This window comes from Gracilinanus agilis, chromosome 6, assembly GCF_016433145.1.
Source record: "Gracilinanus agilis isolate LMUSP501 chromosome 6, AgileGrace, whole genome shotgun sequence".
Taxonomy (NCBI): Eukaryota; Metazoa; Chordata; class Mammalia; order Didelphimorphia; family Didelphidae; genus Gracilinanus; species Gracilinanus agilis.
This window is the reverse complement of record NC_058135.1, coordinates 177,199,341-177,225,406: the sequence shown is the minus strand read 5'-3', so window position 1 is coordinate 177,225,406 and position 26,066 is coordinate 177,199,341. Positions and strand designations below refer to the sequence as shown.

Here is a 26,066-nt window from a genome sequence, read left to right as displayed (position 1 = left end):
CAGACAGATCCTGTGTTATCCTAACTCTGGTTCCATGGTATCTGAATGATTTCTACTTAGCAGCTTGTAATATTTTTTCCTTGGTCTGGTAGTTCTTGAATTAACATTCTATAACATTCCTGGGAGTTGTCAGTTGGGGATTAAATGTAGGAGGTGATCTGTATATTCTTTCAATCTCCACTTTTCCTTCTTGTTTGAGAATGTTAGGGCAGTTTTCTTGGATAATTTCCTGTAGGATGATGTCCAGGCTTTTTCTTTTGTCATGATGTTCTGGTAGTACAATAATTCTTAAACTGTCTCTCTGCAATCTGTTTTCCAAATCTGAGGTTTTGTCAATAAGGTGTTTCATATTTTCCTCAAGTTTTTTCATTCTTTTAATTTTGTTTTATAGATTCTTGCTGCCTTGAGAAGTTATTTGCTTCTAGTTGTCAGATTCTAATTTTTAAAACCTGAATTTCATCCCTGGCTTTTTGGTTAGTCTTCTCCTTCTGGTGTGATTTTCTTTGTAGGTCATCTTTCACCTTCTTTACCTTGTTTTCAAGCTGATCAATTTTGGCTTTCAAGACAATATTTTCTTGTTTAAGTTCATGTATTTCCTTTTCCCAATTGTCTCCAGCCTCTCTTGATTTTTTTTTTTAAGTTCTTGAGTTAATTGAATTTTGAGTTCTTCCAAAGCCCATGTCCATTTCACTGGAATTTCTGTGTTTTTTCTTGTTGTTCCTTGGTCCTCTTCTGTTCCATTTGCTCCTTCTTCATTTCCTGGATAGAAACTGTTGGTTGTAATTTATTTTTTCTTTTTCTGCTGTTTACTCATATTTTTTCCTTCTCCTTTCCCCCCCCCCCCCCACTGTTATTAGTTGTAATTTTGCTCCTCTGATTATTTGCTAGATCTGTGGGTTTGGGCTATTCTGTCCTGAAGGGGCTTCTTCTCTGCTCTGATGATTGACTAAATTAATGAGCCCTGAGGCCAGATCTTCCCCTGCTGGCAGTAAAAGCTAAAGATATGATTACAGCTACTTTCACTGCAGTCTATGGGGGTGAGAGGGAGGGTTTTGGAGCTTCCCTGCCCTCCGAAGACTTCTTATCGGCTGGTTTTGTTAAGATGGAACCAGGGAAGAGTTGATCTGCAGAACTGAAGGTGCCCTGAGGCCAAAACCTCGAGAAAGGTTGGGGGTGGGGGGAGCACAAGATGGAGTGTTTTGGCTATGACTAGACTGCCCTCTCTGTGCTTCTCCTCCAGCTTCCTCCCTGCCATCTGTGATCAAAGCCCTGAGCCTGGCACAGCTGTGCCAGCAAGGCACTCCCTCCAGACTAGTGCCTTTGACCTCCCAGAGATTCCAGGATCTGCTGGAGACTCAGCACATTAGGTAGGGGAGAGGACCTGGGATCTTCCTTCTTCCTTTCCCCTCGAACCCAACAGTTCAAGAATTCAGGCTTTTTTCCCATACCTTTTAAGTTGGGTTCAGCAGGAGGATCCCTCAGCTCTGTTCTGTTGCCAGATTTGGTTCTGTGTCCCCTTGAAGCACTTTGTCCTTGATTAGAGTTGAAGGATTTTCAGAAGTCTGGAGCTTTGCTGTATCTAAGCCACCATCTTCCCAGAATCTGCAGAATTAAAAAAAAAACAAAAAACAAATAACCTTTATCTTCTGTTTTAGAATCAATACTAAGTATTGATTCCAAGGCAGAAGAGTAAAGTAAGGACTAGGCAATGGAAGTTAAGTAACTTGCTCAGGGACACACAGCTAGGAAGTGTCTGAGACAACATTTGAACCCAGGACTTTCCATCTCCAGGCCTAGCTCTCTAACCTCTGACTCCCCAACTTTCCCCTTAAGGAGAATTTAACAAAAAAATGTATTACTTTTCTACAGTAGTAACGAGGTTGTAGCATATACAGAAATTTCCTTTTTGTTTTACACAAGATTTACATCCAGACTAAAACACAGTATTTCCCTCCACTGGAGGGACAGTCTCCAAGCAAAACCAGGCCTAATAAAAAGTGGGGGGATCTTTCAGTCCCCAGTGAAATTCACTGCAGTGTTTTTCTGCACTCTAGCTTTTTAATTTAAAAATTATATTTTAAACAAGGTAAGTTAAACGCAAACCCAGAGAAAAACCCAAGTAAAAGATAACCAACAGTGGCAGAGCTTGATAAGCAAATCCTCCTACTTCGACAGCAAAGAGCAGAAAGCACAGTGGGCTAGGAAGGCAGGAAGATGGGGTTCTGCCACTACACAGCTAACCTCGAGGGCCTCAATTTCCTCATCTAGAACCAGGATGGAAAGTTCCCTAGTCCTTTCCAGCTCTAACTCTTTGATGTTAGGAATGAATTCTCAGAAAAAGGGAACTTATCTTAGCCTGGATGGATTCTGTTAGTTGTCACAGTCCCTGGGGCACCAGGAAGGGAAAAGAGGAAGAGTCCTCCCCTCCCACACCCCAGGCTTCAGACAAACCTTACCAGAAGTCAAAGCAACAAAAACGAAAGTATAAGGGCTTTAGGGCAGTCGGACAGCAGCGGATGAGCTTGAACCAGATGGCCTTTGAGGGCCCTCCCAGATCTTTAATCTCCACTTTATCAGGGATAACCTAGGCTGGCCCCTCAGGGTCTTCCTCTAAGATTCTAGGCTGCTGGAAGGCGGGGCCAGCTGCCCCATCCCAACCAGAGCCCGACTGTCCCTGCCCCCGCCCCTGCCCCGCCCCCTCTGGGTCCTCCCTGCTTCTCCCAAACCCTGCCGACGTGGCGGGGCGGGGAAAGGCCAGGGGGCGCTCCGGGGACCAGCTCAGCCGGCTCGAGCGGTAAGAAGCCCAAAGCACCCTTTTCTTTTCTTTCTTCCTTTTCTTTTTGTCTCACCCAGCGGGAAGGTCATTCGCCCACTGTTCCCAATTTCCCGATGCTCTGGGCCTTTGCAGGACCCTGGGTGCAGCGTCCCAGGCGCAGTTGGAGGGCCAGGGGTGGGGTATCTGGTCAGTGTCAGCCGAGGCTCTGGAGCCGAACCCGCACGAAACTTTGCGATTTGTTCCTCGCAGGTACCACTGGCAAGGCACCAAGTGCAGGGAGTTTGTCGCTGTGCCATCGCTGTGCCTAGCCGGGGGTAGCGAGGATACCTGGATAAGGGAGGGGGATGCTCCACAGTACCGGGACTCAGACTTTCGATAGAGGTTAATTAGGATCAAGGTCCGGCGGGGGCGCGGAGAGGGAACGCTAGGGCAAAGGTGATGGCTGAGATGTATTCTTTTAAGGTCCAAGACCCTCCAGTGAGTGGAAGTTCTTTGTGTGACTATCTCCCCCAGACACAAGCAGGCATTTCGGATCTCCTTCGCCCACTAGTCTGCAATGTCCATCTCGGCCTCTCTGGTCCACGCCATTTCCAGACTCTCTATTGGAGCAAAGTTTTACAAACTTTCCCAGTTCCCAGAGTGCAATCAAGAGACAGCAGGTGTTACAGAACCTGAAAGACCTTGATTGCTGGAAGGAAAGGAGAGCCTGGAAAGAGGGAGGGAGGGAAAATAAGCTACTTTGGCTCCTGACTTGTTCCCTTAGGGCTTCTGTGGTCAGAGCCTGGGGTCTTTTTGTCTGCTTTTCAGCCTCTTGGCCCTATGATTCACCTCTTTGCCAAAGCACCACTGCTTGCCATTCCTCCCCTTGTAGAGCCTGCATCCTTCCATCAAATTTGCTCTGGGATCTGATGAGGATTTCCTCATTTTAGAGTAGGACTGTCTGTGGAACTACTTATTCAAAGCCTCTTTCTCAGGGAAGTGCCTCTCTTCTGGAAGTTTTGGTCAGGTAGAGTCTTCCTGTTGTCAACTTATCCTATTCCTTCTCTAGGATACTGGAAGTGAATTAGGGTTTTCAATGGAAAATACTCTTCATGGATTGGGCTAATCTGTCCCTCATCCCACCCTGAACAGGGAATTCCTAGCCAGAGGAATGAAAAAGATGTGTGTGTATATCCATGTCTGTCTATCTATCTGTCTGTCCCTTGGTCTGTCCCTCCCATCTCTTTGTTTATCTGTCTATCTTTGTATGTGTAGATATCATGCCAATCCTAGGGAAAACTGTGGATTAGACAAATTTTGCATTCAAAAATATGCTGTCAGAGGGCAGCTGGGTAGCTCAGTGGATTGAGAATCAGGCCTAGAGATGGGAGGTCCTAGGTTCAAATCTGGCCTCAGACATTTCCCAGCTGTGTGACCCTGGGCAAGTCACTTGACCCCTGTTGCCCACCCTTACCACTCTTCCACCAAGGAGCCAATACACAGAAGTTAAGGATTTAAAGAAAATATGCTGTCAATATCTTCTATGTGCATCACAGGATCATAGATTTAGGACTGAAATAGACTTTAAAGATTATAAAGTTCAACCTCCTCATTTTATACATACAAGGAACCTGAGTCCCAGAAATCACAAGTGACTTACCAAAGGTCACAAAGATAGGAAATGGCAGAATTAGGAATGTGAACCTAGGTTCTTGCACTATATATCAAGCACTCTTTCCATTGAATCCTCATTTCTTCTTATCCATCAGTTACCCTAATCTCCACTTGGCTTAGTATTCTCAAATGCCTCAAGTTCCTTTCTTCTATTAATATCTGCTCTTAGGAAAAGTTCTGATACATTTAAGGCAGGAGTTCTTAACCTGGAGCCTGCAAACTTAAAAAAAAAATTATGGGGACAACTGGATGGTTCAGTGGATTGAGAGTTAGGCCTAGAGACAGGAGGTCCTCGGTTCAAATCTGGCCTCAGACACTTCCCAGCTGTGTAACCCTGGGCAAGTCACTTAACCCCCATTGCCTAGCCCTTACTACTCTTCTGCCTTGGAACTAATACACAGTATTGATTCCAAGACAGAAGGTAAGGGTTGAAAAAAATTTATAGCTGTATTTCAATATAGTTTCCTATGTCATCCTTTGTATTTTATATGCATTTTAAAAATTTACTCTGAGAAGAGTTCCGTAGGCTTCTCCATGATCCAAAAAATTATTAAGAACCCTTACACCAAGGTATGCATTTTGAGCCAAGGGAATACATTTCTTATGGGACAATTTCAAGTTTTAAGGAACAAATAGGAGAGTTACTATTTAAAAGGCAGGGTAGGGATTGGTGCTTTCTTGCATGTCTTCTTATAAGACCATCACTGTATCATTTGTTATTTTTCTGCACACTATTATCAAAAATACCTTTGTTTGTTAATTGTGATTCTTAAGAAAATTCTGGTATTTTTTTAAATCGTAAGGAAGGCTTAAAAATCATATAACACATTAGTCTCTGGAATAGGTAAAGTAAAAATGTGCTAAGAGGTTAATATCAGTAGCTAGAACTGGTGCTTTCTTGGATATAGTATAACTGGCACGGAAAAAGAGAAGGGATCAGGTAGCTTCCTCCCCTTTCTTACCCTACTTCAGGTTCTAATGCTTACCTTAGCAAATTTGGGCCTATAATTGGACATTTTGCTGATAAAATAGGCATGCTAGTTGATGCCTAAAGAGTGATCCTGAGTACCATTCTAGATTAAATGGACATGAAAGATTTAGTCTTAACTCTCCTCAGTCATCATCTTTTTTTTTTTTTTTTAAAGTTTGGACCTTTTATTCCATATGTATAGGGAACTCCCTATACAGAAACTGGGCAATCCTGAAAGTTAGAGTCTTAGAGAATTGAGTGGGTGACTAAAAATTTCAGTGGCCATAGTCACACAATAAGTGTTAGTGGACTTGAACTTAGGTCTTTTATTTTTTCTTTATTTTATTCCAGTAACAAATTTACACATAAGTTTTCCAAGGTTACATGATTTGTGTTCTCTCCCTCCTCCCTCCCAGAATTGACAAGCAATTCCACTCTAATCATCTTACACATATTATCACTCAAAACCAAATCTCAAATAAACAAGTGATAAATCATATGTTTTCTTCTGCATTTCTACTCCAACAGTTCTTTCTCTAGATGTGCAAAACACTCTTCATAAGTCCTTCAGAACTGTCTTGGATCATTGCATTGTTGTTATTAGCAAAGTCTATTATATTTTATACAATGTTTCAGTTACTATATATAATTGAACTTAGGTCTTCTTAACACTAAAATTGACCCTTTTTTCATCATGCAATTCTGTTTCTTTTCTAACAATTTCTTTTTTTTTAATGTTTTAACTCTTACTTTCTGTCCTAGTAACAACTCTAGGACAGAAGGGCAAGTGCTAGGCAAAGCAGGGTTAAGTGACTTGCCTAGGGTTATGGTCCCAAACACTTCCTATTTGAAGTCATATTTGAACCCAGGTCCTCCTGACTCTTGGCCTAGCACTCTATTCACAGTACTAATTGGCTGCTCCTTCTAATAATTTATCTACCTAAACTTAATCAAAAAGTATTTATTAAGTGCCTACTATGTTCCAGAACTGCTCTAAGCACTAGGGATACAAAGTCAAAAATAAAACAGTCCTTACCCCCAAAGATGCTATTTTGCGGAAAACAATATAGAGGTATACTTAAGTATATATAAAGTACATAAAGGTCAAGGACTAGACTGAACCTGTGATTTCCCTAATATAGAGACCTTCTTGGATAAGGCAACTCCCTCTGCCAAAACAGGTAAACACCTTATTTCAAGGTATTATAAAGGAAAACTGCCTCAAGATCTTATATCCAGGGGATAAATAGAAACTGAAAGAATCTACCAATCATCTCCTGAAAGAGATCCTAGAGTTACCAGGTCAAGGAGAAAATATTAGAAGCAGAAACAATTCAAATATTATGGATCTGGATCACACAAAATTGAGCAGCTTCCATGGTAAAGAAACAGAGTCCAAAAGACAAAGGAACTGGGATTACAACCCAGAATAATCTACCCAACAAAACTGAGTAGAATCCTTCAGGAGAAAACAATGGATGTTTAGTGAAACAAAGGATTTTCAAGCATTTCTGGTGAGAAAACCAGAGCTGACTAGAAAATCTGACATTCAAACCAAGGTTCAAGAGAATCATAAAAAAGGTAAACATTAAAGAGAGATTATAAAGGACTAAGTACAGTTAAACTATTTACTTTCCTAAAGGGGAAGATGATTTGTGTAACTAAAGAATAAAGCAGGTAAAAGGAGTTTGCATAGATAGAGGACTTAGGTATATGAGTAGGTTATATTACAATGGTCTCAAAAAAATAAGAATGAAAGGGTGAGAAGAAGGTATGCCCTGGGAGAAGGGGGAAGGGAGAGGTAGAATGGGGAAATTTTTCTCACATAAAAGAGGCACCCAAGGAAGAGCTTTTACATTGGAGGGTAAAATGGGGGGTTAGTGGACAATGCTTAAACCTGACTTTCATCAGAATTGGTTCAAATAGGGAAGAATATATATTCACACTCAATTATGCATAGAAATCTATCTTACTCAATAGGGAATTAGGAGGGAAAGCAGGTAAGAGAATGGGGAATAGGAAAGAATGACTTAAGAGAGTGGAGGTAGTGGTCAAAAGCCAAATAAACTTTTGAGGAGAGAAAGAATAAAAAAAGAGAGAAGATAAACAGAAAAAAATAGTATGGAGGGAAATACATAGTTATCATAACAGTGAATAAGAATGAGATGAACTAACTCCAAACGGAAACAGATAACAAAGGATCAGAAACCAGAATCCATCAATGTTGTGTACAAGAGATATACTTAAAACAGAAAGACACACAATTGAATTAAAGGACTAGGGCAGAATCTATCATGCTTCTGCTGAAATAAAAAAGGCAAGAGTAGCAATCAGATAAGGCAAAAGCAAAAATAAATCAGAGAAACTGCATTTGGCTAGAAGGTATCATATGTAATGCATTTGGCTAGAAGGTATCATATGTAATGAAGTAGTATCAAAAAATTTTACAGCAAGTTTCTCTGAAAAAGAAGGGAGTCAATTTATAAAATTAAGGACCATTCCCCAATTGATAAATGGTCAAAGAATATGAACAGGCATTTTTCAGAAGAAGAAAATGAAGTTATATATATAGTCATATGAAAAAATGTCCTAATATGCTATTTAAAAAACAAAACGAAACCTTTACCTTCCATCTAAGAATCAATACTGTATATTGGTTCTGAGGCAGAAAAGCGATAAGGGCTAGGCAATGGGGGTTAAGTGACATGTCCAGTGTTAAATAGCTAGGACGTGTCTGAGACCAGATTTGAATCAAGGACCTCTTGACTCAGGGCCTGACTCTCAATCTCCTGAGCCACCTAGCTGCCCCCTCTAAAACACTATTGATTAGAGAAGGGCAAATTAAAACACGATACCACCTGAGGTACTTCCTCACATATAGCAGAAATGACTAATGCTGGAGGGGATATGGGAATATAGGTACAATCACAAACTGTTGTTAAGAGTGCTAAACTGGTTTAACCATTCTGGAGAACAATTTGGAACTATGCCTAAAGTTATAAAACTGTACATACCTTCATTAACCCATAGTATCACTACTAAATCTGTATTGCAAAGAGGTCAAAGAAAAATTAAAAAGACATATATACAAAAATGCTTATATCACTTCTTTTTATGGAAGTAAAGAATTGGAAATTAAGGCAATTAATTGGGGAATGGCTGGAAAAAGTTGTTACCTATGATTGTGATGGAATACTATTATGCTTTAAGAAGCAATTGGGGGGCAGGGGTAGTTTCAGAAAAACATGACAAGACCTCTATGACCTGATGCAAAATGAACTGAGAAGAACCGGGAGATCATTGTGCATAGTAACAGCAATATTATAACAGTGGTCAACTAGGAAAGACTTGGTTATCAGAGGATCAATACAATGGCCCATGGCAATTCCAAAAGACTCATGAAAAAATGTTATCTACTTCCAGAGACAGAATGATGAATTCTGAGAACAAACTGAAGTGTAATTTTCTCATTTTATTTTTTTGCTTTTTTTTATTGTAATATGTTTTACACTTCATATTTCCTTAATATTACTTGCCTTCTCATTGGGTGATAGAGGGCATGAGAGAGGGAGAGAATTTGGAGCTCAACATTTAAAATGAAAAGAATGTTAAATAAATATTATTTTTAAAAATATAATAAGAAAACAGTATAGGAACCTCTCGCTTCAGCCCACACATAAACCTTTAAACAGTATACAAATGGGTTCTTGCAGATAGTAGATATTCAATAATTACTGATTTATACCCTCCAATAGTCAGATCAATATTCTTATCTCTTTGTGCCAGATACTCCTGAAATGGGAAGGATCTTGATTAACTTCTGAGGGCATGATAGGAGCAATGGACCACTCAGAGTCTGCAGGTTCAGAGGAGCAATTCCTGAAAACATATTGGGTGACCTTCATTTAAAAGCAGCTTGCCACAAGGTCAGATAAGGGGAAGGAAGAGTATCAGAAATTCCCTGCTCCACCCTGAGAGTAGTCCTTATACACTTCTTGCCCACAGGGTGCATATCTGGGCTTCAGGTCAACCCACTTGGGGCAAAATTAACTCAAACTGCCCAAGGTCTATTCTCCAGTATCCTGGCTCATAATTGTGCTTGTAGTTGGGACAGCTAGGTGGCTCAGTGAATAGAGCTCTGGGTTCAAGTCTAGTCTTAGATCGTAGGCAAGTCACTTAACCCTGGTTGCTTCAATTTCCTCATCTGTAAAATGAGCTGGAGAAGGAAGTGGCAAATTACCCAGTATCTATGCCCCCAAACCCCCTCCAATGAGGTCACAAAGAATCAGACTTAGCTGAAAACTAACGAACAATGGCAAAAATACATATTTAATTCAAGCTGCTAGAGGTCTAGCTCATAGCAGGATGATGAATCTAATTTCATTCAGTTTTAAGCCCCAACTTAGAAATCTGAAAAATACATTCCACTAGACAGTTGTCTGATGCTTTGTACTTAAAATATCCCCCAACTGTCATCGGTGAGAATGATGATATAGCAACCAAATCCCACTAATATGATCTTGGGGTACTCTGAGAGACCTGGCACCCATAAATAAGGAGGGAGGTGATAGTTCCATTATACTCTGCCCTGATCAGATAGCATCTGAAGTATTGGGTTCAGTTCTACATTTTAGGGAAGACATTTATGAACTGGAAAGCATCTAAAGGAAACTGGGGATGGGGAAAAGGTAGGAATAAAATTTTTTTTTTGTTCAGCTGGTTTTCAGTTGTCTTTGTGACCCTATTTGGGTTTTTCTTGACAAAGATACTGAAGTGATTTGCCATTCCTCCTCCTTCCTTAACTTCTGTCCTAATATCAACTCTAAGACGGAAGGGTTGACAAATAGGTGTTAAGGGACTCACCCAGGGTCACGCACAGGAAGTGTCCAAGATCAAATTTGAACCCAAGATCAAATTTGAAGGTCATCCCAACTCTAGCTCTGATGCTCTATCCACTGTGCTACTTATCTGCCCCTTGCCATTCCCTCATCTAGCTCATTGTATAGATAAGGAACCCAATGCAAATAGCAGTAAGTGACTTGCTCAGAGTCACACAGTTAGCAAGTCTAAGGATATATTTAAGCTCAGGTCCTCCTGACTCCGGGCCAGCACTCTTATTTCTTGTGACACCTAGCTGCTCAAGAATAGGATAGCTGTTTTCAAATACGTGTTGAGTTGGCAAGTAGAGGAAGCCTTAGATGTGTTTTTCTTTTCCTCAGGTGGGAATGGGTGGAAATTTCAGTAAGGCAAATTTAGGCTATGTATAAAGAAAAACAACTTCCTGAGAGTGCTGTACTAAAGTGATTTAGTGACTTCTTGACTTTTTCTTTTCTTTCTTTTTTTTTTTTTACATTTTTATTTTAAAGTGAATTTATCTTATTTTAAAGAGATGAAATTTATTTTGTTTCTAGTAGAAAAACAATGAAAATCCAAGAGACCAGAAATTGTTTTCCCCATCCTGGGGAGCCAGTGCCTCAATCTGCAAACTCTGAGAAGTTGTGAGGGAAGGCCATGAGATCTTCCTTCCCAATCCTTCCTTGTTTCCCTGGGGAACACAAAGCAAATAATACTGTGGGGTTTGCCCAATGTCTCCAAGAATGCAATGGACCATATCCTTCTAGAGTAGACATTCATTGACAAAGAAGATAGAAAAATGATGAAAAGTGGCACATATATTAACAACCAAAAGTGCCTGTGTAAAGACCTAGGAAGCTAAAATGGGCACCTGGAGAGATCATAACCCCCAAAAGAGGCCATATTGTCACTCGCCCAATATATTGTAGAGAACGTTTCTGTTTAGATATGGGTGGGACTAGATGACCCTTGAGGTCCCATTCAACATTGTGATTATATGTCTATAACATTGCCAGTGACTGTATGCCATATTTGCCACAATTTCTTTATCCCACATTATCTCCTTTTGGAACAACCTCCAATTAGAAGACCAAGGTGTTTGTGTGTCTTAAACAAGATTTGAAAATCAAATCCCACACGTGACATTGGGCACAAGGTTTTGACTAGTCACTAGGACATGAAGCTTAACATCACCAAAAATATTGTGTGTGTATTATGATAATAAAACCAGAATTTTCTGGCTTTTAAAAATGTGTGCACTGGTTTTTTCCTAAACCTCCTCCATTCCTACTTCTTCTTCCCTCCTTTGCCATTGCCCTGCCAAATCCCAGTCTATAAATGGGAGGACGGGTTTGAGAATATTACATGCTATACATTTATGTCAAAGCTATATTTCAAACTATATTTCTATAACTATATTTCAAAGCTCAATATAGTTATTTCATCAGTTATCAGTCTGGTTTTTATCTATGTTTATTTTTTCACTGATTAGTACAGATGATAGTTGCTTTAGTTTAATACATTCAAGTTATATAAATAAATGGAGAATCTCCAAGTACCTTTCCCTTGATACCAAATAGAAAGCCCCATGAAAGTTCCAAGATTTTTATACTATATTTAACAGAAGCCTTGAGAGTCGGCATGATATAGTGGGTATGGCTTTGACATTGAAGTAAGGAAGATCTGTGTTCGAATTCCATCTCAGATACTTACTAGCTATATAAACTAGAACAAGGTCTATCCTTTGGTTTCCTCATCTGTATGTAATGAACTGATTGGACTTTTTGGCACTAAGGTCCCATTTAACTCTAAACCCATAATTGGGTGAACCCTTTTTTGACTTATAGAAAGGCATTTGCTATTTCCAGGTTTTTATACTTAGTTCTACATGTCTGCGTACGACCTGGTTAAAAATCTCTAATGAAAATTGCGCAATCACAGATTAGCTAATATGATTTTTTAAATCTATATATTGAACAGAAATAAAATGTCTGAAGACACAAGTAACACTATAGTACCTGAAGAAAAAGCTGAAATAACCAATATGCCTGATACGGATTCTTTACTTGGCGATGCTGCAGTGCACCATGAAACACCCCAAATTTTGAATGAATCGCCACCAATCAGACTGAAAGAAGAGGAAGACAAAAGCATAAAAGTAGAGGATGAAGCGATGGCTGACATCCAGCATCCTAACAATCCTATAACAGAAGACGCAGTTGCAAAGGAGCCTCCTTCTAATGGAGGAGTAACAGAAGACGTGCTTGTTGAGTGCATTGATTCTGTGAGCCTTGACCCAGACCCTGCATCTGAAGTGTTATTGAGTGAGCAAAGTAACCAGGTAAGTGGGCCATATGTAATTCAACTTGAGTTCTTCCTAAGTAACAAGCTTTTCTGTGTCTCTCACACTCTGTAAGGAGCAGTTGTTATTGTAACAATTTTTTTTTAAGTGTAGAATGTTATTCTTGCCTTCAAAGGATTCATCCTTTATGTTGTGAAACAACACACACAGAGAACAACTACTCTGATTATTATGTTTCTTTCCCCATCCCCACTAAGGGTTGCTCTAAGTGGCTAGAGAAAGGGCAAATAAAATAATATGTTTTCCTATTATAATAAAGCACATAGAGCCTCTTTCTAGTCCATAAAAATAAAGCAAAACCAATGTGGCCATGGTATCAATCAAATGACAAATATTTATTAAAGTCTAGGCATTGCACTAGGTGCTGAAGATTGAGACAAAAGCAAAATAATCCTTTCCCTCAAGGAGTTTACATTCTAATGGAGAGACACAATATTCATATGTATAGGATAAAACACAAAATACATATAGCACATACATACAAGATAATCTGGGGGAGAAACTATCAGACGGGAAAGGCCCTGAGCAGAAGGGAATATTTGAACTGAGCCTAGAAGGAAGCTAGGAGACAAAGGAAGACAAATTCCAGGCTTGGGGGACAGAGTGTGAAAAGCACTGAGTTGGGAGATGGGATGTTGTGTGGGAGCTCGGCAAGAATGCCACTTGGGCTGAATTATACTGGGTGTGAAAGAAACTAATATGTAGTAATGCTAAGAAAGCAAGATAGGCAAGGATGCTTAAATGCCAAGCAGAGGAGTTTATATTTGATCTTAGAGATAATAAAGAACAGCTGGAGTTTATTGCCCAGAAGGTTGGTTAGACTTGTGTGTTAAGAAAATCACATTAGTAGCTATGTGGGAGATGGCTTGGAGTAAGAAGAGATGGAGGAGTCAATTTGGTGGTTCAGTGGATTGAGAGTCAGGCCCAGAGACAGGAGGTCCTGCGTTCAAATCTGGCCTCAGATATTTCCTAACCGTTTGACCCTGAGCAAGTCACTTAACCCCCCCGTTGCCTAGCTCTTACCGCTCCTCTGCCTTAGAACCAATACACAATATTGATTCTAAGATGGAAGGTAAGGGTTTTTAAAAAAAAAAAAAAAGAGAGAGCTGGAGCAGCAAGACCAATTAGAAGGACATTGCAATAATCCAGCTGAGACTTGTTGAGGCTCTGAACTAGAGTGGTGACAGTCTGAGTGGAAACAGAAATGTTTGAAAGAGATGTTGTGGGGTTAGAAACCCCAAGATTTGGGAACTTCATGGATATGTGAAGTGAAAAGACATGAAGATTCAAGGATGACACTGAAGCTGTATGCATGGGTAACTAGAGGGATGGTGGTACCTTCAAACAGAAAGAGAATTCCAAAGAGGATTGAGTTTGAGGGAAAATAGAATGAATTTTGTTTTGGACTTTTTGAGTTTGAGTTGCCTATCAAACATTCAATTTGAAATGTCCAACAGGAAATTTTAGATGTGGAATGGAGCTTCAGAGAGAGGCTAGGCCTGGATATATCTGGGAGTCATCTACTCAGAGAATCTGTAGGACTTGATAAAGTCACCAAGTGAGACAGTATATAGAGAGGAGAAAAGAACCCAGGATAGAGCAATGAGGAGCTCCTCAGAAAGGGGGCCTGCAATAGATGAGGATCCAGAAAAAGACACCAAGAAAATACAGTTAGAGAAGTAGGAGAAGAAATAAAAAATAACAATGTCACAAAAATCTGGAGAAGAGAATATCCAGGAAAGGGTACTCAACTGTGCCAAATACTGCAGAGAAGATCTGTTCTGAAACCATCCATTTTTGTGGAGAGATTGTGATTTGCGTTGGTAAAAGAAACATTCTGTGGATTGGGAAACAGTGGATTCTAACCTTGATGATAGTGTGTATTTGTAAAGCCCTTTGCAACCTTAAAGTGTTCTGTAAATGCTAGCTATCATCATCATCATCATCATCATCATCATCATCATCATCATCATCATCATCATCATCATCATCATCTCCATCTCTAAGGTCCCTTCAGGCTCTATAATGCTATGCAGGGCTATGTTACACTTCCTTCCAGTGAAGAGGCACTCACAGCCTCAAGGAACCCACTCTAGGCTGATGAATACTGAAAAAAATTCTTCCTTTCACATCCTCCTCACTCCTAAGCCCCAACCTAATAGACTGTGTTGTTCATGTGCTCTTGGATCAAAAGCAGGAAATGAGCTCAAGAGTATTATGAATGTTTAAGGCTCCTAAACTTCATAGCTTTGATATTCTTTTCTCCCTTAGAAGGTGAAACTTATTTGTTCTCATTTTTAGAAGAAAGGAAATGAAAGAATATTTGTACTTGGGTCATGTAGCTAATGGAAATTTATGAAAGGAAAACATGTCTCCTAACTTTATTCAATATTGTACTCCTGGGTCATTTTATTGCTTTCACAAACTTGTAGTCTTTATGTAATTTCACTTAAAATATGGGTATTCTAATGCTTGCAAATGAATTGTATTCTAAAAGTGTGTAAATCAGTTTGGAACCCAGAATTAATTCTCCCATAGAAATAATGTCATTTATTGTAGCATTAAAAATATGATATAACATAGATAATGTTAATTTATAGTTTTATTAAGTCAGAATTCAGCTGGAGGGATCCATTTCTATTTGCATTTGACCCACTGATCTAAGCCCCTCAATTTGAATGATCAAATTGAGCCCATATATTGAGTGATTTACCCAAAGCTTATAAAGGGTAGAGCCATAATATGGACTCCATCCAAGTCCAGTGTTTTATGTCCTACACGATGTAGCCTTCCCAGTACAGACCTCAAAAACTCATATAACACATCTTGTAGTTGAAGTCTAGTACTTCACCAGTATTACCATGGAAACTCACTCCCTTTCAATTTAGAACTATGGTTAATTTTCCCCAGCTATGGTTGTATTGAGGATATTTCTTCTCTTTCCTCCTCCCCTTATCAGGATCTGTCAAAAGAGTGTAATAGCAGATATTTATATTTCACTTTGAGATTTGCAAGTAATCAGTCAATAAACATCAATTAAGCCCCTTCTGTGTCCCAGGCACTATGTAAAAGAAGAAAGGTAAATTGATAGTCTTATACTAAAGGAATTCACTGTCTAATGGGAGATTGACTCATCTGATCCTCTCAATGATCTGTGACGTATTCCTGGTTATGATCTCCATATTATAGATGAATAAACTGGACTTGGATTAAGCCACTTGGCCAGAGCCATGTTGCCAGTAAATGTCAATGTCAGAGGTGATATTGAAGCCCAGGACTCTCTCTCTTCTGGCTCCTACCCCAACTATGGCAGCCTGTCTGTCAGGAGAGGATTGAGCTTACAAAGGATCAGCTAAATATATACATCTGAAATTAAATCTGCAGGACACATCATCATCTCCCTTTCTAGAAGCCCTCTGTGCTCTAGTTCCCAAACAGTATAGGGTCCTGCACCACACAAGATCCTCAAGGGATAGAAACCACATGCACTCCTACCTAACTGCCTTCCCAGGCATATGGTAGCCAAGATCTCATACCTCAACACCAGGACACACAAGAGGGTAAAAGCAAACCAGGAGGCCATTAATGACACTGAAGGCTTCTTGGAACCTTGCCTGCTGTCCACTTTATTCTTTCCAACACTAGACAAGAGCACATGAATCCTTGCAGGAGTTGGGTCAACCTGAGTTAGCACCCCAGGACTACAGTGTGTTACTATGGAAGTTTATCATATTACTACCATGTCTCTGCAGCACAAAGGTCTGGGTTCAAATGTAGCTCTGAGTTTTATTTCCTGTGTGACCTTGGGCAAGTGAAACTCCCTAGCTCTCAGTTTCCTCATCTGTAAAATAAGAGAGTTGGACTAGATGGCCTCCCAGGTTGCTTTCAGGTCTAAGTGAAGACAAAAGAAAGCTAATTTAAATACCTTCTAGATCTCAGAAGAGGTCTTGATGCCATCTCCATGCCTAGCCCAAGTTGAGAGTCTCTGACTTTTTGCTAACGCCCCTCTCTCATAGTTCTAGGATGTAGTTGCCTGGACTACAAAGTTCCTTAGGGGCTGGAGCAGAATGAGAGTCGGGAATAAGAACATGAGGGCTTGGTGGGCTAATACACACACACCTCTAGGGAGAAGGGAGAGTAGGGTGTCCTGCTACTATAGCTTCTTGGGAACCACTTTATATTCTGGCTGATTCCTCAGCCACCTCCTTTCTTTTCTTTCTCTGGCCTCCAAAAGGATTGACCTGTTTGTTTTCATTTCTAATGCATCTTCCCAGTTTGACTTCTTCCTAGTCTCCTAAAGAACACAGCAGATGTCTCACTGCTTTTTCCTCATACTTTATCCTTGAGGAAGTATATGAAAGTCAGTGTGACATGATAGAAAACGTCCTGTCCCTAAATCAGGAAGCCTGGGCTTTATTCCTGGATCTTCCCCTTACTAGCTGTGTGACATGAACACAGGCAAGTCACTCAGCTTGTGAGCCCTAGTTTAAAGCCTTAGTTTCTCTCTCTCTCTTTTTAAATTTTCTTAAACATTTAATTTTGAATTGATTGAATCAGTGCATCCAGCTAAACTTGCTTAGAAACTCTTCATTTTACTTATTTCAATGCCAGAATATTCTAATAACTTTTGAATTACTCTGAGCCCTATAGGATTCTGTTTGTCCATTCTATGTCATTCAAGCACCTTCTTAAGTAGTCCTACTGTATTCTTATTTGGCCTTATTCTGTTCTTTTAGCTCTACTTTTTTCATTTTGCATCATTTCATAAATATTTTGAATGATTCAGAAATCTTTAGATTTCATTTCTTATATTTGATAGAGGCAGTCTGGAAGATCTGAGTTCAAATTTAGCTTTTGATGCTTATTTGCTGTGTGACCCTGAAACTATCACTTAACCTTTACTTGCCTCAGGTTCTTCGTATGTAAAATGGAGATAATAACAGCACCTACTTCCCAGAGTTGTCAGTATCGAATGAGATGATTATTATAAAGCACTTAGCATAGTGCTTCACATATAGTTGGTACTATAAAATTGTTAGCTATTATTATTAATAGGCTTACTACTGGCATTATTGAACCTCAGTTTCCTCATCAGTAAAATGTAGATGTTAATACGTTGCTTATTTTACAGAATTGTGAAGAAAACGGACTGTAAACACTATCATTAATTATTAGGCACATGGCACTTGATATTTTCTAAAGATTTTTACTGGTAAAAATGGAGAAACAGACATGGAACTCAAGGAATAGAAAAATAGCAACACCTACGTCTAATCTAACAAGAGGTTTTACAAATAGTATTCAGAACACAAGTAGACCACACGTACAAAAGGATAGAAAGAGCTCCACTTGTGCCTCATCAAAGGACCTTGGGTATAAATCTTCCTTTGGTTCTGGAAACTGAAGCTACCTACCCACAGAACCTCAGTCTAGGAGGACGGGTCTCCCCACAATGATGGCTCTAGAATCGCTCACTTTGAGTGGGCTTCCTAAAGTCTTATAATGATTGTGACAAAGGTTGACTGCAGCCTTAACAAATGTAATGATCTAAAATGAATACCTTTGCATACAGTAGTCATGAGCAGATTGGATAAGGAGAAAAGCAAAGGTTGGTAGAATTCCTTTGATGACATGGCCTAAATCCGTCATTCTGGCTATTCCTAACTACTTTTCTCCTCTCTTCTCTCCCACTCTACCCAGTCTACAACAGGAGTATGAGTCCCTCCTATCCCTGGTTCTTTTCTCAGACCCAGCCTTTCTTTTTCTTTCTTTCTTTCTTTTTTTTAACATTTGGATCTTATAGACAAAGCCTATATATAGATGCTAATAATGGGATAGTGTACAATTGAAGAAAGATTCATTGTACTTTAGAGAAAAAAACATTTTCAAGCTCTCAGTCTTCCCACACACATGCACCAATATAAAAAAGATCAAATGTTTCTTTAGAATCATTCATAAATTCTTAGAGTTCAGAGAGGTCATAGAAGCCATCCTGTCCAATCCTTCTCAGTATTGAATCTCTGACCAGTGACTAAGCATGTTTCTACTTTGAACTACTCTAGTCTCAGGAGTCAGACCATTGGACAACTTTAATTTTTAGAAAGTTCTTTATACTAAACTCTAATTTCTACTCATGGATCGTAATTCTGACATCTGGGACCAAGCAGAATAAATATGATTTATCTCCCGTGGAATAGTCCTTGAAATGAATGAAGTCTGCCATCATGGTTGCCCTGAGTCTTCTCTTATCTAAGGCGAAGCACTCCTAGATACTGCATGCTAGTACTAATAATTCAAATTTCTCCAGAAATAGGAGATTATGGATTAGAAAGTCCTTTTCTCTTAATAACCCTGAAATTTTTAAAAAGCAGAAGTATCGTTACTTCTAGAAACTATGGCTCAGAAGTGACTTAACCAGGATCATCCACCTTTGGTTTTTAATCCCAAACCCTCCTGATTCTACGTCTAGTATTCTTTCCACTATGCCATCCAAGTATATCTTGGACATTAAAAAATGAGTAGGCTTTTGGTGGGAGGATAGGGAAGCTATGTGTAAAACTAGAGAAACAGCTCACCAAAATTTTCTGAGCAAGAAGATATTAGTAGCCATTTACCTTTATATAGAAAAACAACAACAACCAAAACTTGGATTTGGGTAACATTTATTTCCATTTGCTAGTCAATTACTAGCTGTCAGATCCTATTAAGTATATTGTCAGTCTGAAACAAAAGCTGCTACTCCCATGCCAATATTAGCCCTCCCTGGTCATGGGTGGTGATTTGTTCCAGTGAAAGAATGCTGTTAATCAGACTTGCATCTGTCCTTACCACAGTCAAATATTGCTGCTAGCGCATTGTTTTGATGAGTCAAATCAGAGTATAAACCAAAAACTCTACTTGCATTTTACGTTTTCAGAAGTGATGAGCTTTTCCTCCCTATCATTATGAATGTTTCTCAATCTTTTCTTACATAAAAAAATTAGTATTTCAATTTCTATAGACTATTAGTTGTGAAAATATCAGATTTGTTTACTGACAGATGGTGTTTTAAATTTACTCAGGAAAAAAATTATAGAAAACGTAACCTTAATAGAAATGTCTTAACTGTCCTCCCTTTAAAAAAAATGTCTCTTTTTAAGAGTTGATTAGCTCAAAAAACCCAAGAACATACTTTACTGGGAGAATGACTCCCTATTTGGCAAGAACTACTAGGAAACTGGAAAGCAGATTGTAAAAAGTCAGATATAGATCATCATTTTAAATCATACACCAGGGTAAGCTCCAGATGGATCCACAGCCTAACTACAAAAGGTCACATCACAAAAACAATTAAAGGAAGGAAGAAGCTATTATAAATATGAATTATTCTATAAATTATGTATTATTCTATTGTAGGGGAACAAAGTGAACATAAAAAGGACTATATGATTTCAGTTTCATAAAGGTTTTTAAAAACTTGCATAAATCAATAATGCAGATAGGCTACAAAGATAGATTTTCATGGTGGGAAAATTTGGATAGGGGTTCATAGTTAATGAGTTTTATCTTCCTTGCAGCCATTTCTCAATTACCTGCTTTTAATCTTATCCAGGCACCAAGAGAAATCCATTGTCCCATTCCTGTGGCCAAGTTTCCCTTCAATCTGCCTGTCCTGATTACCTTTGATTTTCTTATATTCATACACACATTGGACCTAGAGGTGTGAAAGTTAACTGTATTTTGAGAGGCATATAAATTCAACTTGATAAATAACATATAGGATAAAGTTGTTGGAAACACTTTCAAGTGATCTTTTCATCCTAGTATAAGAAACTGTTTTTTCTTTCACACAAATCTCATGTTCCTTGCCATTAACTCCCAGAGAATGAGAAAACTGTGGGTCAAGGAGCAACAGATAAGTTTCTTTTTATTTTTAATCAGGCTTTCAGCTACCACAGACACAACTAGTCAATTTGGAACCAATGGGCACATTGCAAAGTATGTTGGGACATTTTATGACTTTGTTAAACCCTGATCCAATTAAGTCATACCTGTTAGTGATTTTTATATCTTCTTCATTTTAAAACTTTGCTGTTCTTTTTTTGGGGGGAGATAAACTGGTGCCTGATGTGATTAATTTCTCCTTCTCTAGGATGGAGATTCTTCTTCTCAAAGTAGAATGTGGACTGGATGGGGATCCTGGGGAAAATCCCTGTTGTCATCTGCATCTGCTACAGTTGGTGAGTATTGTTGTGAGGAAGATTAGTTAGTAGTTAATTAAATATTAAGGTTGCACCTAGCAGGAAGGGTTGGAGCATTCCAAGATGGAATGAAGGAGCAGGAAGTGGGCTTGTGCTCTGAGAGAGACTCCATTAGTGGTGGGCACAAACTGTTGCAAGCCCTGGGAGATCTCAGAGTTAAGGACACCCTGCATCCTGATTTCCCTGGGATCCTGAGTGGTGGTGGTTTCTAACAAGTGGACAAGAACTACAGAGCAGCACCAGGTGGAGGAGGAGTTTGGGATATGGTGGACACCATCTCAAGCACACTCTCTCTGCTTGGATACCTTGGACCACCTTGGCTTTTGGCATCCTGTGATCATTTGTGGATTTCCGTGAGAAACCCTCAAAGCCACCCACAGGCCCTTTAGCTGTGCTGGTCAAACCTGGCTGGAACCAGGTTTGAAGCAGCCCCCCAGAAACTCCAGAACAGCTCCTTTATGCTCAGCCTGGCCTAGGTCAATTAGTATTAGAGAAGTTAAGTCCTCCCCCTTGCCCTGTGGTTTTGCCCAGTTAGGTTTTAGTGTAGAATTCCCTATCCCACCTTTATTTAGTCAGACATAATCAAAACTGTTAAAACCTTTTACCTTGCCTGCTGGTTTCAAAGACTCTGGCCTAGTGGTGACAGTTGACCAACAGCCATTTTTGTCAGTTAGGAGCAGCTTAGCTGTGTATTCTGGTCTCCCCATCCTGGTCCTGTCTCTCCTTCGACCCAGAGTGTGTACCCACAACCATTTAGATTATATTTTAACATCCCTGGTGCCCATCTTTTTTATAGTACTGAATAATGCACTGGAGTCACAAAGATGGAAATTCTTTTGAAATAGGACTAGAAAACTATCACATGCTAACAGAGTTAAGCATTAGCTTCAACTCTTTGCCTCTTGTGATATACCCTTAAAGTTTGAACATTTATTTTTTTTAACCCTTACCTTCTGTCTTAGAATCAATACTATGTATTGGTTCCAAGGCAGAAGAGTGGTAAGAGCTAGGTAATGGGGGTTAAATGACTTACCCAGAATCACACAGCTAGGAAGTGTCTGAGGCCAGATTTGAACCTAGAACCTAGCCCTGGCTATCAATCCCCTAATCCAATTAACTGCCCCCAAACTTAAGAATTTATTTAAGTTTATGATCATACTGCACACAAATAGAATTTAGTGGGCAAGATAAGGGAAGGAATACTAAATAGGGGGATTAAGTTGAACCAGGGCAAAAAAGTACTTATTTACATAAGGAAGAGAGAAGATGGCATTCCCTGAGCCATTCATTCTCCCATAGGGCATTTCAGAATGATCTCACAGAGCTCCAAGCAGCATTGTAAAGATAACTGCTCCTTCCTCCTTTCTCCTCTGATATTCCTCTGCCTAGCTCCTCAGTCAAACCCTTATGGGTCAGATGAAGATTTTTTTTAAAAGATCAAATGAACAGTTGCCGACACATCTGGAAGTGGTCACTTGTCTTGTGGTGCTGCAGGGACAATCCATATATGTTACCTGGAGGATTCTGTCTGCGGGTATGCCATTGTAGTATTATGGGTCCAGCGACAAGGGGAGCAGACATTGACCTTCTTAAGTCAGTCGGAGCTGCCATTGAAGACTTAGCTAGTTTTTGTTTTGTTTTTTGATGTTTTGACAAATTTATTTTTTAAGACAGCAGAGATGAAAATTGAATCTAGATGTCACATACCTGGGGAAAATACTGTATTAACCAAAGATAAAAATGCATAACAAAAGAGGAGTCATATAGGATACCTGGATAGCTCTGAAGTCAAGTTTTAAAGATATCTGTGTAGTTTATTACATATATTGTTAGTTTCTTAGAACCTAGGTGAATCATTTTCTGGTTTTCCATAACCTTTTCAACAGACCTAGTGAATTTAATAGGAGCTAATAATAATTCTATATCATTTGAAGGTTACAAATCTCTCATTTTATCCTCACAGCAACCCTGTAAGGAAGATGCTGTAGGCATCATCCCCATTTTATAGATTAAAAAACCGAGGTACAGTGATCGTAAGTGACTTATCTCCATGATCATGTGGCACTACATGTCAAAGACAGGATTCATATCCAGGTCTCTAGGCTATATAGTCAAGATTCTTTCCACTATACCATGCTGTTTCTGTTGTTAGCAGTTTAGGGGAGAGAGAGTTCCCTCTGTTGGGGAGGCCCTCAGGTGGAGACGGTAAAGAAAAAAGAGCAGGTCTTAGAAGTAAGGAGGCAAATGCCATGGCAGGGACATCAAGTCAGCAGCTGGTGTTAATAGCTCTAAGGAAATCCATCTGCATTTTCCCCTAAGCTGAAGTTGCTACCAGGACAAAGAGAAACAGGATTTTCCAGGCTGACCAGCCTCAGAATACTGTTAGATCAGAACATTATAGCATGAGAGAGAGGTCTGTTAGAAATGGATCCAGGAGACCAAAGAATACATTCTGGGTCATTCATTAGAGATAAACTCTGACTGTTCCCTCTATTCTTAGCTTAGAGAGGAGCAAATATCCAGGCAAGAATAGCATTTCAATTAGCCCTAATGAATGAAAAGCCAAATGACCAAGCTCTGATGGTATTCACTCTGGAGGGGTTCTGGTTGCACTGATGTTATGCTCTAAGTTTATTCTGAGTGGCTCTAGTTACTGCTCTGTAGCCAAGAGCTCCTCTGACTCTTTCTGGGTCCCCTTCGGTGTCTGCTTACGTTCCAGCAGTCAAGTCTTTTTACTTCAAATACAAAGGACATCCAAGAGCGGACCTCTCACAAATGTACCTTGGTCATGTATCCAAGCATCAGTAACCAAGTTAAATCACCTATCTCTGGAAAAAAAGACATTTGACATTGGGCATGGGAATTTAACAGGGAGAATGAAGAGTCTTGCAGGAACCAGCAAAACCATAGGGTTGCACATTTCTGGTGTCCGGCACATGCTGCCTCCTGTCTTTCTATCTCAGGATACCTTGCTGCTTCAGCAAGGCTAGTTTGCCAGTTCTGTGGGTGGCAACTAGTTGGCAGATGGTACAGAGGGCTGGTCCCTTATCTGTAGAAGTTGTTTCCCTGGATAATGGCTATGGCGGCTGGACGGAAAGCAGGATTGCTGGTTTGGTGAATATTGCCACTCCCAGAGCTCCTATGCCTATTTACCCATTGGTAGCAATTGGTCAGCAGTCGTGCTGGAAGGTAGGCACTAGAGAGTGGTAAGTGGCAGAATCATAAAAAAATCAAAATCAATAAAATAGGCTAGACCCTGGGAATGAAGTTTTTAATATATATTAATTAATTAAGAAAAATTTTCCATGATTCCATGATTCATGTTCTTTCCCTCGCTTCCTCCAACCCCACCCCCCTCCCATAGCCAACACACAGGAATAAAGTTTTAGAAGCCCGTCCAGTCCATAAAATTCACCAGCTTGCCAAGCTTGCCAAATGGGTCCATGATACAAAAATGGTTAAGAACCCAGCTCTAATGTCTTTGTTAGGTTTGTGACAATTCCACCTTGATATCTCTCTTCAATTTGGGCTGGATTAGAAGCAGGCCTGGTGGTTGGCAGAACATTGCTTTTCCTAAGGCTCTTGGGTTCAGGATCCTGAGTTTTAAGGAAGATGGTAGTCAAGGTCAAAGTGGTAGTAGTATTTGATTTGCTTAGTGTATATGGTCTCCTGTGTCTCCCTCAGCGGTGCCTTGCTGCTTCAAGTAAAGAAGAAACGATTGCCTTGTGAGGCAGCCCCTTCAACTTTTATATATAATCCTTAATCAAGCCTAAATTTAGCTCTCTCCACCTTTCCCACCCAGCTATTAATTCTGTCCTCTGGGACCTACAGAAATTTGCTTTGTTGGGTGTTTAATATTGAGTTTTTTGTTTGTTTCATTCTGCCATCTCTAGGGCCATTTTCTAAACTTTCCAGAGGTTGATGATAGCTAGCTGGTACTTTCCTCTGTCAGATTTACTATTCATACCCTTCTTGGGTAACCTGTTGTCACCTAACCTTTGCCTGATACACTTTACTACCAGGAGGCTGGCCCCATTCCAGGCTCCCAGTGTTTTGCTAACCGATACGAAGCTTAAAGTGGGGGATGATACTCACTTCTCAAGAAGCTGGATAGGATTTCTTTTGAATCTTCTCCATTGATCTCTTGGGTCCAAAAGACATTTACCTTGACCTGTAGTTTGATGTCATACTCTGGCACATATAATTACTTTTGATGCTAATATTGAACTTCTTCTCTCTCTCATGCACCACAAAGATTATGTTCAGCATATTGTGTTACAGCTTGCATTGCTTGGCAAATTCCAGAGGCTCACAGTGAATAAGACTCTGTGTGTATATAGTAATATAGCTACTACTGTCTGCTTTATCATTTCACTTTTTTTAATTGAAATATTTTATTTTTTTAGAAAAATTTTCCATGGTTACATGATTCATGTTTTTACTTTCCTCTTCACCCCCCCCCCTTATCCTCCCCCATAGCCAATGCACATTTCCACTGGTTTTAACATGTGTCATAAATGAAGACCTATTTCCATATTATTGATAGTTGCATTGGTGTGGTCCTTTCGAGTCTACATCCAGTCATGTCCTCATCAACCCAAGTGTTCAAGCGGTTGTTTTTCCTCTGTGTTTCCACTCCTGTAGTTCTTCCTCTAAATGTGGGTAGCATCCTTTTCCATAAATCCCTCAGAATTGTCCTGGGTCATTGCATTGCTGCTAGTACAGAAGTCCATTATATTCGATTTTGCCACAGTATATCAGTCTCTGTATACAACGTTCTCCTGGTTCTGCTCCTTTCACTCTGCATCAATTCCTGGAGGTCTTTCCAGTTCACATGGAATTCTTCCAGTTTATTCCTTTGAGCATAATAGTATTCGGTCACCAGCATATACCTATCATTTCACTTTTGACTGAGAAAATGATAATGACTTTTTAAAAGACAGTTATGTATTTTCTTCTCATTACTCCAGAACCTGAAATGAAAGTCTAATGGGCACAACCTTATCCTCACCTTTTTCTATTTATAATTCTCCTTTAGTGGGTCATTAGGCCTGAGGACTTCATATTTCTTTTTTCCTTCCCTCCCTTCTTTCCTTCCTTCTTCCCTCTCCCTTCATTCTTCTCTTCCTCCCTTCCTCATTCCCTTTCTCCCTCTTTCTCTCCTTATTCTGCCCTCCTTCCTATCCTCTCTTCCTTCCTTCCTTCCTTCCT

General features: G+C 39.7%; 1 protein-coding gene and 1 long non-coding RNA gene across 2 annotated transcripts in view; one reads left to right on the top strand and one right to left on the bottom strand.

Annotated features, from left to right (window-relative positions):
- Positions 1-719: 719 nt before the first annotated feature.
- LOC123251916 lies at positions 720-2,595 on the bottom strand. Its single transcript, XR_006506521.1, has 3 exons — positions 2,457-2,595; positions 1,449-1,602; positions 720-759 (listed from the first exon to the last, which is right to left on the bottom strand). It is a non-coding gene; the product is annotated as an uncharacterized LOC123251916 (long non-coding RNA).
- A 157-nt stretch (positions 2,596-2,752) lies between these two features.
- The window catches only part of FAM114A1 (family with sequence similarity 114 member A1), a 77,657-nt gene continuing 54,343 nt past the window's right edge, over positions 2,753-26,066 (top strand). Inside the window, exons 1-3 of the mRNA XM_044680524.1 lie at positions 2,753-2,794; positions 12,234-12,594; positions 20,747-20,834. Of these exons, the coding sequence (XP_044536459.1) occupies positions 12,241-12,594; positions 20,747-20,834 (442 nt within the window). The 5' untranslated portion in view covers positions 2,753-2,794; positions 12,234-12,240. The remainder of the gene's footprint in view (positions 2,795-12,233; positions 12,595-20,746; positions 20,835-26,066) is intronic.